The sequence below is a fragment of the Symsagittifera roscoffensis genome, chromosome 9 (assembly GCF_963678635.1).
Source record: "Symsagittifera roscoffensis chromosome 9, txSymRosc1.1, whole genome shotgun sequence".
NCBI lineage: Eukaryota > Metazoa > Xenacoelomorpha > Acoela > Convolutidae > Symsagittifera > Symsagittifera roscoffensis.
The window spans coordinates 53,598,573-53,611,381 of NC_087070.1; the positions used below are offsets into that span (position 1 = coordinate 53,598,573).

The 12,809-nt window shown below is 36.1% G+C and overlaps 1 protein-coding gene across 1 annotated transcript in view; it reads left to right on the forward strand.

Annotated features, from left to right (window-relative positions):
* LOC134853846 (neurogenic locus notch homolog protein 1-like) overlaps positions 1-12,809 on the forward strand; it is a 60,807-nt gene that overhangs the window by 10,257 nt on the left and 37,741 nt on the right. Inside the window, exons 4-9 of the mRNA XM_063869789.1 lie at positions 180-313; positions 5,045-5,188; positions 7,930-8,046; positions 8,492-8,638; positions 8,921-9,109; positions 11,344-11,559. Coding sequence (XP_063725859.1) covers positions 180-313; positions 5,045-5,188; positions 7,930-8,046; positions 8,492-8,638; positions 8,921-9,109; positions 11,344-11,559 — 947 coding nt within the window. The remainder of the gene's footprint in view (positions 1-179; positions 314-5,044; positions 5,189-7,929; positions 8,047-8,491; positions 8,639-8,920; positions 9,110-11,343; positions 11,560-12,809) is intronic.

Consider the following 12,809-nt stretch of genomic DNA (forward strand, 5'->3'; position numbering starts at 1 on the left):
TAGTGTTTATAAAAGCTATGTGGTCATGTAATTTTGTCTTCGAGACTTGTCTCGATTTTTCGAGTTTTTTGATAAACAATTGTTTAATAGGTTTGAGCTTGCGTTTCGTGCACACTTGGCTTGTTGGCTCAGGTTTGCTTCACTCTTATGTCTTTAACACATGTTTATCTTTTGTCCAGGTGTGAGTGCGAGACAGGCTGGTTTGGTCAGTTTTGCGAGGAGCAGTTCAGACCCTGCAAAACACATCTGTGCAGAAATGGGGCTCAGTGCACTGTCACGGGAGAGCATGAACAGAAATGTGACTGCAAACCTGGTAAGGATGGATGCTCATTTGCGCACATACTTTCCATACATATTGCGCACTTTATTCTGAACATTGAAAAAGGGTAAAGTATTTTCAAAAGGGAGTTTTCCAGTGTGGCGATGTTAAAACTAGGGTGTTTTAAAACAATTTAAAAGGGTTTTAAAACACTTGTTCTTTTTCAATATATTTTTTTGATGTTTTACATATACTTTTCGGCCTCCTTTTGCTTTATATACTCCTCGTTTTAATAAGATTCACAACTTGCTAAGAACTTTTAAACCAACAGGTGTTATTAAAATCAATTTGGCTGACCTTTAAACTTAAGGCTCTTTTCCCGAGTTTTTCGTTGATGAAATTCGTTCACACCGATAGGGACAAAAATATGTCAAAACTTGGCTTCTATTTGACAGCATTAGACGAATAGCCAAAAATATTCAACATTTTGATTTTATACTTATTTTCGAAGAAATTTAAATGTTTAAAACCTTTTTTTTTAATCAAATTAAAACACTTAAGAGGCCACCTTGGAGTTTTCGAACGTTTGAACTTATGTGGATTTTAAAGCGCTCTCCCGCAACCCTGAATGCTTTTCTAATTTGCACTAAAATGGAGTTATTTTCTTCAAGTAATGAGGTAAAACTTAACTTCTGTTTCACAAAACGTTTTTGAAGCAGCATGTTTTTTATTTAAACCATCTATAATTTGTGTGGGACACTTAGGATTTTAGGACTTTGTTCGTCTACCGGTGTTGTTTTAAAATCAGGTTTAATTGAAGATTAGCGTGGTGTGGGATAATTTATAGTGATGATTAAGAAAGCTGCAGCTGTTTCTTTATAGTTTTGACTTGGAGACTCCTTATTCAAACTTATCTTGGGAGATGTTTTCATAAGTTGATATGAACAAATTTGCCCTGAAGAGAAAGCAAATGTTCGGCCTGGGCTGTGAATGCACTTACAGGCAATTTCAGTTTGGAAGGATAAATATAAACACGAAGAGATTAATGGCCCAAAACTAAGATGAGAGAAAGTGTTTCAGGTTGATATTTACTCTTGGGAGTTTCAGATGTCGACTCAGTTTCATTTCATGGTTGTAAAGTATTATAAATGTTTGCCAACACCGTCGAAACGCTTAAAAAACCATCATAATTATGAAGTTTTAAGGAGCTCTTCAAATTCAAAGAAAACTCGATTTCTCAAAAGACAATAATCCAAAAACTGCCTGGCATTAACAACTCAACAATAATGTCTATCTAGTGTTGGGTATTTTATGTTTTGTTGGCTTAGTCGTCACAGCGGGGAAATTTTCTAGTGATTTAGACCTTTTTCATTATAATATAAAAAATATTCGACGTACAACTGTAATGATGCAAGTTCCAGAGTTTTAGCTGATTCTTTAAAAAAAACGATTTGGGAGCATTCGAGCGATTATACTTCCCTAAATTGGTTTTGGGGTGGGGAGTTTTTTGCCATTTTATTACTTCTCTTTTATTTGTTTGTTTTTTTTTGGTGGGGGGGGGGGTGGGATTTGAAAGATACATGGGCCGATTTTAGGACGAGTTTTTTTGTTTTTCATTCTCCTCTCAGTCACAAGAAAGCAATGAAGGGGAGCCTTGTTGTTGTTCCGACTTTCGATACGAAAGTAACGGAATATTTGTGCTCGGGTTGGGTTTTTTCTTCAGACAAATTTCGACTTTTTAACTAACCATTTTTGACGGAATTTTTTTATATCATTCGAAAACTATTGTTGTCTTGAGCTTAAATTTGAAAAGATACTTCCCCTGTGATCATTTTTCGTAAAGTTATGAGGGTTTTAAGGTTGCCATTTTGGCCAATTTGAGACAATTAACGCGCGATAAATTTTGCGCAATTAACGAGTAAGCGGAGATTTGATCCGTTGTAGAAATCGTTCCAAATTAGTTCAAGGAAGCTTATTTGTCATAATTTATTGGTTACAAGGAGCGATATCTATCACTTTGTACTTAATATGGCGTGTGGGGGGATGAATTTCACAAAAAATCTCAATTTTGAAAAAAAAATTCATTTTTTTAAAACATTTTTTCATGTTTTTACTGCTCCATATACCTTAAAAGACAGTCGGAACATTCAGGACTTTGCCCTGATACGAGCAGTCTTGTTGTAATTTCTTAGGCTCTTTTCCAGTTTCCCACCCCCTCAGGGGCGGATCTAGGATTTTCTCGAGGGGGGGGCGGATTTTCAAAAAATTTTCCAAAATTTTGACGACCTTTTTTTTTTTTTTTTAGGTTGACCAAATTGATTTTTCGAGCTCTTCCAAAGTTCTGTTTTGCCCCTATATTGGCTAAATTTAGTGCGCCGCAGGCAAATTTTTGAAAAAACAGTCAAAAAAGCCGTTTTTGGGCACTTTTTGAATAATTTTGACCAAAAAATCGCGTTTTTTTGGCGCGCGCTCCCCCTCAAAGTTAGTATATATTGGCTGACATTTACCCCCTGGTAAACTTACAAAATTAGGCGGCTCAAAAATTGTTCACACGGCACTTTGCATGTAAAAAAATGAAAGGGGGGTACTGGAAAAGAGCCATTTCTTAAGCTTAGCGAAATCAAATTGCTAGAAATCATGGACCAAGTGAACAATCTCCCCCTTTTTCAATTTAGGGAGGAGATCGTTTACCTGGTTGAAAGTAATATTCAGACTTGAGCATTGTACATGCAGGCTTTACTCTTTGAATTTGTCAGGGTGGAGATTGTTCACTTGGTATATTCAAGGGGAGATTGTTTACACGGGCCGAAATCATTATTTCATCGATAGTTCTCCGTTTTTCACAAATGAATCCTTCGCATGGTTTAACTTTGTCAAATGTTCTTTTATAAATCCTTAATGTGTTTGGTAATGGCTGGATCGTGGGTACTCTATTAAAGCTCTCCTTTTCCACTGGAAAAAAATGCAAGTGTAGTTGAAACGAATCACGAATACCCCCATGACCCACCCAAAAAACCTAGTGAACGATCCCCCCCTCTAAAAGTAAATGGAAAATGTAAGCAGGAACTGAATATGGAAGTTCCAAAGTCTAATTATTGGCAAAAAATGCTGCCAGCCTAGTGAACGAGCGAAAACTATTAAGGGCCAGATCGCTCACTTGATCCGATTTCAATGAACTATAATGAACTTGAAAGACCGCTAAAATCTAGAAGCATTTAAAAGCAGAGCGCAAGCACCTTAACCATACTATTTCCAAGGATGAGAAAATATGCTGAGAAAATGGAATTCAAACGATATTTCTATTAGATTTGAAAAAGTGTACCATTTCATTATGGTTATATGGTAACTTGTTGTGTTTTCTCAGACAAAGTTTAGTTTTGTTAATTGTCCGACAGATTTGAGAAAACATAACTTAACACCCATTCATTGAAATAATAACCATTGCACACCAAACAAGCTATGACATTAGTTTGCGGCGATGTAATTGTCCTTAGAACTTGGGTTTTGGGTATCGTTATGGACTTCTTTTTCCGGGGGCTAAAAACGTGGCCGTCTTGTTTTGTTTTGAACAAACGCATACCAAGATACCACCTAGAAGCATATTCTACGCGAATAGTAGCTGACTACTGTTATTACACAGCCAAGATACTTCTGAATATGGATTATTTAGCCGAGTTTCCGTTCAGCCGAAGCAATTGCTAACTACATTCAGCTAGACTTTAAGTTAATAGCCTTGTTTCGTTCTTTTTGTTCTGTTTACATTTTGTGCTCCTCTAGATATCTAGAAAGTAAATTTTTTGTAGCAGAGGACCTTTTTCAGAAATGTAAAAAGAGAGGCTCAGCGATTATAATCACCTTGTTCAAATGAAAAAGCTCAAAAAATCTTTAACAACTGAGGATCTGAAAAAGAAACTTAGTCTGTAAATCTTGATGAAACGAAGGAAGCTGAACAGATCATTTTCTTCCAACTGATCCTTCTGCCGTTTGAGTTCCAACGATCGAGGGTTGTTTAGAAGCGCTTGAAGTCTCGCCTCGCCGCATCAAGTGTAATTTTAGTGTGAGAAATGAAATCAAATAATTGCCCCGAGCGATTATATCAACCCCCCTCAATCCTGTTCAAATGGAGCTCAATCCATGTTTCTACTCCGATCTCACCAAATGTAAACAAGTAAACAAAAGCGGGCTACGTTTGGGATCGAACCGCGCTTGATTGAACTCAAAATGACTCGAACTTTTATGTAACGCAGGACTGCAGGACTAAAATGACTCGAATAAAATGCAATGATTGACGGGTGTAGTTTTTCTATGTTTGGGTTTGTTCACGTGAAATGAGTCGTACCGCTGCGGGATGGTTAAACAGCTTTAGCTCTCAGCGGAAATTATCTTTAAGTTCGTTTCTCCTATGATTCGTTTCTTAGATTTACCCAAATGTAATAGAATTGTATTTCAATTCCGTATTGAAAATCGTACATAAATTGGTCAAATCAACAATACTTCTTTGTTGAAAATGTTTCAGCTATAAAAAGAGGTCAAGGATCTCTTAACAAAAAAAAACGGTTGCAGGCTCAAACTGAAACGGTATACTGCCTAAGTTGTGCCAAACTATTTACAAAAAGTTGCGTGAGATATTGAGTTTGGCTGGGCTAAAAAATTTTTTCTGTGCAATTTTTTCCATTTAATTTAAATCTCAGTTGCAGAGATTTAAACACTCAGTTGCAGAAAAAGAAACTAATTGAAACAAAAGGAAAATGTTTTTTAGAAATCAAGAGAATGAAACGATTTTAGGTTTTGAGGGCGACTTCTGTGAACAATTTGCTCCGTTCGACTGCCGGGGCAGTGGAGGGCACCATTTGTGTCAAAATGGGGGAGTATGTGGACTGGACCCCTCGGACGGAAGTGCCAAGTGCTCCTGTCCCAAGGAATACACAGGTGAGCAGAATCTTCTAGTGGATTGGGGGTGGTATACTGGTATATACTGTACCGGAGGAATTAGGGTGGAGGGGCACAAACTGCAATCTAAGAAGTCTGCAATTTCATTTTCGGCTACCTTTCCAAAATAAAGGGACCCCTCTATCACACTTGTACCATTGTTTGTTGAGAGACCTAAAATTCGAGTATTTAAAAAAAATCCAAATCCGTAATTTTGTTCGGTCAGTCCAGCTTTTTTTACACCAGAGGTCGCACGTTTTAGCGCTCAGTTTATACGTCAACTAAACAGCGTTGTCTAATTATATCCGCATTATCAGAGCTATTCTTTGCTGTCCGATAATTGAGAAAAAAGTGGGGGCCGTAAAAACGGCATAAGATAAAACTGCCTTAAATATATGAGACTCATGTTTGCGTGATTCTCAACCAAAAATAGCAACATACTCTAAATTATGTAAGTTCCAAACAGCCGCGCATTGGAATAGCCGAACGACTAAATCGCTGCAAACTCTGATTTACGCGCTTTATATAACTCGTGCCCAATCTAAACTCAGTGGAGCAAGCGGACGCTACTTGACAATGACTTGCCAATACTGCATGACTTTGTTGTTTTGGTCGTGTTTTCTCATGGTTAGTACAATTCACCGGTAATTTTTCGACTTCTCGGCAATATATATTTTTTGGCTCGATAACACAATAAATTTAATTATTGTATAATTTTTAATGCTATTGTAGTTTATGCCGTTTTATGCCCACCGAATAAAGTAGAGTAGCGTAAAGGCCATGGCGATAGCTTAAGAATCAGAGGACTTCGTTAGTTATAATACGCGTTGATCAAACACGACCTAACAAACTATCAATATTTTTTCCGACTATTGAAAATGGGAGAAACTTGGTATTGGGGTGTGTTTTAGTTATTGCTCCGACCAGTGAAAATGTGGAAGAACTTGGTATTCGGGTGTTTTATTTTTTTTGTTTTCCACGCAAAATCTGGTACTACAAAAAAATGATCGGACTGGATTGAGTGATATATCATATTAAAGCCCTTTCAGTCGCGATTTGAACCACATTAAAAAATTTCCAAAAAAACTTGCCAGTGTCAAGAAAAACCGGTTTGAAGTTTTTGATTTTTAGTCTTATTTCGAGCGAGCAGTCTTATTTTAAATGCTTAAAAGCTTACAATAGCTTAATTTAACGTAAAAACTTAGTTTTAATTGGGTTAAGTTAGTATTTGAGTATTCTAGCGCCTTTTTGAATCAACATTTTCAAAAATTCAGTAAACTACAAACACTTGGAAAATTTTGAAAATTTTTTTCTGTTTTTTTTTCTTGCTTTCTAGTATTTTTTCTAGAAAAATTGTTTTTAAATTTGCTTAATGAGTATGGTCTAATTCCCAGATTTTTTGTTCAGCTCTTTTGATCACACCACGCCAAAAAAGGACAATAATTTGAAAAAACGTTGTTTTGTTTTTTAAGACTATGGTCGGAACATTCTGTGCTACTTACAAAGTAACCGCCTATCCTTGTTTTCTTATTCTTTTTGTGATTTACGCAAAATCAGCCACCACTATTAATCATCGGAGTGCCTAAGATCTAGGGTTTTGTTCAGATCCTCTCTTCACACTGCGAATAAGAAACAAAACCAATTGATTTCGTGTTTTATTCGCAATTTTGAATTCAATTTTTTGTTATTGTGGTCGAAACCGTGTTCGACTTGCACAGCAACCGGCTATCCTTGATTTTTTAAACAGTTTGGAAAAATTATTGTGACCGTAACATTCTGTGCTATTTTCCCAGCAACCGACTATCCTTGTTTCGGTTGTTGTGTCGACCCTTTGAAAAATGGGGTTGAGGCTTTGTATTTGGGTGTTTTAGTGTGTTCTTCTTTTGTTTTTAACGCAAAATCAGTTACGCAAATATTCATGAGAATGGTTTGAGTGATATATTATTGTTAATTTCTTTCAGTCGTGATTTGATCGAAACTTTAAAAAATCCGATGAGTTCTTCCAGTAACGAGGTTTGAAGTTTTTGTTTTTTTCTTAACTGGAGCGAATGATGCGAGCGACGAGCAGGCTTAGAATAGCTTAATTATGCGTTATTTAGGCCGCAAGAAAACTTAGTTTTACTTGAGTAAAGTTTTTTTTGCAGTTTTTTGGGACTTAAAAATTCAAAAGAGTACTGCAAAAAAAACAAAAAAATTTTTTTTTGTCATTTTTCTACAAAGACTGTTGTTCAATTTGCTTATTTTACTATGACTGACGAATGTTCCTAAGTTCCAGTTTTTCGCTTAGATTATTTTAGCACACCACGCAGAAAATACGACACTAGTTTGAAAAAAAATATCGGAATATTCTGTTCACAGGAACCGGCTTTCCTAGTTTTGTGTTGAAATTAGTTAATAACATTTCTAAACTACTTTAAAAGTAGTTGAGACATTTTCAGACGTTAATATTTTAATTTAATATTAGGCGGTTATGATGATTTAATGTGCCCAAAAATTGTCCTAGCTGATTTTCGTAAGTTCTGATCAACCAAATTAAATCAAAACTACTTCAGGGCAAGGTTTTGGATCAGAATGCTGCGATTGTTTTCAAAAATCAAGGAACGTGCCTTCTTTGCTTTTTTCTAACGTTAATCAGGTATTTTTTGCATAATTCAAATCAGGACTATTAAATCAGCACCTCACCATCGAAAAGCATAAAAGAACTCACTTTTCACCTTAGTGGAACTTATTTACTTTTTCAGGTGCGTTTTGTGAGCAAGACGTAGACGAATGCTCGTTAGAAATAGGCGAACCTATGTGCACTAATGGAGCGACGTGTCAGAATATCAAAAATGGATTCGATTGCCAATGCATGACGGGTTTGTTAATTTCACATTAGAACACTTTACTTTCCATTAATTTTGGATTTACTGTTTATTAGATGTCATGTTGCTGCTGCTTTTAGCAGTTTAGCATCTTTTTAACATTTCGGAAGCCGATGGATACAAAGAAATTGAGAATTTTAGAAGTTATACCAAAAAACGTAATCGGAACATTCTGTAGGCGCAAATTCTGTTCTGCACTCTCTTCAATTTGTACAGAACAGATTGTTTCGATCACGCTTTTTGCTGAGTGATAGCTAAAAATTCCCATTAAATTGTTTATCCATCGGCTTCTTGCTTCGACGTTAAGATTAATTAGTGATGAAAAAAATGTTCCGTTCACACCTTTTTTGCAAGGCGATAAATAATTCTCAGCAGTTTCGTTGAATTCACCTGTTTCTTTGAATTCGTCTCCCATTTGAGTTTTTGTTGTGAGTTGCAGGCTATCAAGGGAGTGTGTGTCAGATAGACCTTGATGACTGCTCCCCCGACCCATGCAACTCGGGTGGAGTTTGTGTCGACGAGGGTCCCATGAAGTACAGCTGCACCTGTCCAAAGAATGAAACCACTGGACTGGATCTGTTCATTGGTAAGCACCGAGCTCTATTCCTGATGTTTATTCAGTAGAATTAGTTGTTGTTTATTTCTGTTGACGAATTTGATCAAATTCATTAACCAAGAACTGCTCATTGGAACATCAGAAGAAATTCGCTTTTTTTTTCATTTCAACACGTAATTTTGAGTTTCAGCCCTTTAAGGTGAGCTATTTGTTCTTTGAACCTCGAAATTAATTTTTTTTTCTCAAGGAAAAGTATTTCATTGCTTTTTTTTACTTCATTGGAACTTTTCCAGCATATTGAAATTTTAACAGGTCACAACTGTGATCTCCCGAACCCCTGTGTGAACCCGGAAACGCACGAGCCAGTGTGTGAACATAAGGGAATGTGCTTTCACACCAATGACTTCACCTCCTTTCGATGCGAATGCATGAACACTGGATATAAAGGAGAAAGGTGTGAACAAGACGTGAACGAATGTGAAGAATACATGTTTGCAAAAAGTGAGTTTGATGCTTTTTAAGTAAAATGGTGCATATATTCAATTTTAATGCGTATTTTGTGATCAGAATTGACATCAAATTGCTGAGATCATTGCTTCATGTAAATCATTGTAAAAGTAAACCAGAGCAAAAAATGTGCAAGGATTCGAAAACAAGCAAGTGTACAGAAATTTTCTTTTCATCCTAAGTGCCCTTTGGAATCCATTAGTTTAATAGTTTTCAAATTCTAAATATGTACTGACAAAAGTTTATAAAATTGTTTTGTTTTGTTGGCATTGTCTGTCGCCATAAAATTTTATGTGAGCTTCATGAATTGCTTTTCACCTGCTTATTTTATAGCTCTGTTAAAATTCAGTGGAAAAAATGTTCTAATTTCTTATAATCAATCAGGCCATATGAGACTAAATAAAAAACCAAAAGCACGTAAGTGTATTATTTACATGCTCAGAAATTCGGCCGGCAAGAGGTTTGGAATGGTGTAAATGGTGTGAGTTTTTAAATTTGAGTTTAAATTTTTTCAAAAGAGACACGCAATGCTGTTTGGGGACCCGGATCTCTTTAACTAATCTCCCCACCCACCCCCTACCCCACACCTATGGCACCTAGTAACGAATCTTTCCCTTCCCCTATAAAGAAATAATTGAATGGTTAAGCATATGAGTTTTTGAACCTAGTAACGAATCTTCCCCTTTTACAAAGTGGGGATATAGTTAAAGAGATTCGGAGACCCTCAGCTGTTTCTTAGAGCTTGTGCTTAGTATGTACGTTGTTCAATTGTTTGAAGTGACGTTTTTTCAAGCATTTGAGGATAAGGTTTCAAGCTAATATGTTGAAAAAATCTGTAAGCCCAATAAAAGCAGTGATGATAACCCATTTTGTGGCGCGAACAGAATTTTACCAGCCTGTGTTGCGTGACTCATTCTACGACCAGTTTGACCTTGAGTCACCCGACAACACGCACAAGTGGTTAAACATGACCTTCAACTGGAGGGCCTTATGTCTGAATTTCGAGTTCGACTACGGAGACTACGACACGTACTCGGTATACGTAGCGTGTCGGCAGGCCATAGAAACAAATAGAACTATTAACCGTAAGGATGATGTGTAATCGAAGAGTGCAGGCTTTTGATTTGAGTTGATTTTTATTACTTGAAACTACTGGCTTACTACTGACCGCAGAACTGTTCCAATGGATAATATTGAGCTAAATGGATCAATAATTGAATGTTTAACTGTTTGATTTTTGTAAAGATCCCCAACCCTACCATCCCCATTGTTAATTTTGGGGGGAGGGGGATTTGTTTTTTAAACAAATTTGTCAGCGTGTCAAAATAGGGTCTTGATATTGTTGTCGGAGCTTTCCAAAAATCGATTTGGCCGGCCTAAATGAAAAGTCTACAAAAAGTTTTGAAAAACCGCCCAGCCCCGCGAGAGAAAATCTTAAGTCCGCCCCTGCCCTTTGTGATATTTAGTAACGAAAATCCACAGCTATAATGAATTTAATCAATGGCTAAGCATTGAAGAGTATTCAACCTAGTACCGACTTCCCTCAATTCGCTAGACAAGAAGGGTATTGTTGTTTTAATGAGATCCATTTTTTATAGATACTGGATCTTGTTCACTACCCCCCCACCCTATTTCGATTTTCAGAAACTCTATTTCGATTGCATTTTTAGAGAATAATTTAATTAAATTTCTCAATATATGTATCTAAGGGCAGATCTAGTATTTTCTCAAAGGGGAGGATTTTCGAAAAAAAAATCTAAAAAAATTAACAATTTCAATTCGGCAGATGATATATGTCTGCTATATTCAAATTGGGACCATTTGAATTAATTAACTAATTAATAATTAATGAACTTCGGGGCTCTTTTTCCTTCCCCCCCCCCACACCTGCAAATTTTTCAATTTGAAATTACTGTTCACTTTGTCCGATTGTCTTGAAAATTGACATGCAGACTGATTAGGCCATAACAAACATATTTGGTCTTCATAATTAACCTTGTAAAACCACTCGTTAGACTATAAAATTCATGTTTGCGTGAGGTGAGGGGGAAGGAAAAAGCCAATTTCAGTTACATTTGTATTGAGTTCTTAATTCAGTTTCAGTTTTTTCTTTATTTATTTCAAGTGTGATTGTGAATTAAGTTCACTCTGTCACGTGTTCGTCTGAATTGATTTGACTAATTTGTTTTCAAACTCTTATTAATTACTGGCATGTGATCTGATTTTAGAGTGTATTGAAGAAGGAAACAAGTGTGTGAACACTGAAGGGTCTTGGGAGTGCCTTTGTACTGGATTGTATGCGGGAAGGTACTGTCACAGGTTTTGGGATGTTTGCGCGGACGTTCCGTGCCAAAATGGTGGAAAATGCATTAATAAAATGGATCTGGAAAATACTGGAGACTCCAGAGACACCATGGAATTGGGAAAATGTGTTTGCGAACCAGGTAAATTGCATGCCTAGAAAATATATACCTTTTGTTGTTCCGACCTTCGAAGAAAGTGACGGAATATTGGTGCTCGGGTCAGGGTTGCATGATTAAAATCAACTTGATTTAATTCAATGATTTAAGTCGGATTTTAATCGTAGAATAAAAATCAAAAAAATCAACCCTTGTGTTATCCTGCCGAGTGCCACGGTAAACATACAACCCAGCTTGCAGTATTTACATTGGTTACGTACTTCGCTCTTCATAGCATACTTCTAACTGGAAAATTTTTTCAGCACTTTCGGATTTATCCATTCCAGTCTCAGAAATTTACTGGGAATAGAAAAATACGGGTAACTTGGGTTCTTCTTTCGGATGCTGAATCAGCAGTTTTGTGTAAATTAATTGATTCTTGAAACAAGAATGTTCCCAATAAAAATCGAAAAAATCAAGGTAAAATAATAAAAATCAGATTTAAATCAATCGAGAATATACATCAAATTTTTATGCAACCCTGGTTCGGGTGGTTTTTCTTCCAGACGAGTTTAAATTTAAAAGGATATTTACGAAATATATCGCGCGTTAATTGTCCAAATTGGCAATCTTTAAACCCCTGCAACTTTACGAAAACTATCGCAGCTCATATTTAAGTCGTGTAAATTTTCGGGAAAACTTTTTTGTTACGATTTGACTTGATTAAATTTTAAGTTCATCATCAAGAGTCACTGAATGTAGTGAAGACAGTTATATTTGTTAGTTATATCTTAAAATTTGTTCACGCTCAATTTTGATGTTTCGCGGTTTTCTTCCTGCAATTTCAGTTGCTTAAAAATTGTGCACAGAATCGATTAGGGTATCTGATAAATGGGGTTAAGGAACTTAAACAAAGGGAAACTAGACGATCAGAAAATAACGGAATTGAGACAATAACTTGCGTGCAAATTGCGAGAAACTTGTTTACAGACTTCAATTATCTTTTTGCTGAGTAAATACCGGTTGTCCAATTTAGACAATAACTTGCGTGCAAATTGCGTGAATTTTGTTTAGACTTAAATTAAATTTTGACTGAGTAAATACTGGTTGTCCATGAATTCCGTTTCTTTGCGGTCGTCTAATTTGCTTGTCGTCTAATTTCCTAAGCTCCCTGATGAATGCTTTTCAATTCTAAATTTAGATTCCAAAATTGGTAAATTTTTGTGAATGTCGAGAAAAGAGGATCTGGATATTTTTTTCACATCAAATTTTTTGTGAGAGAGTAGATCAGATAG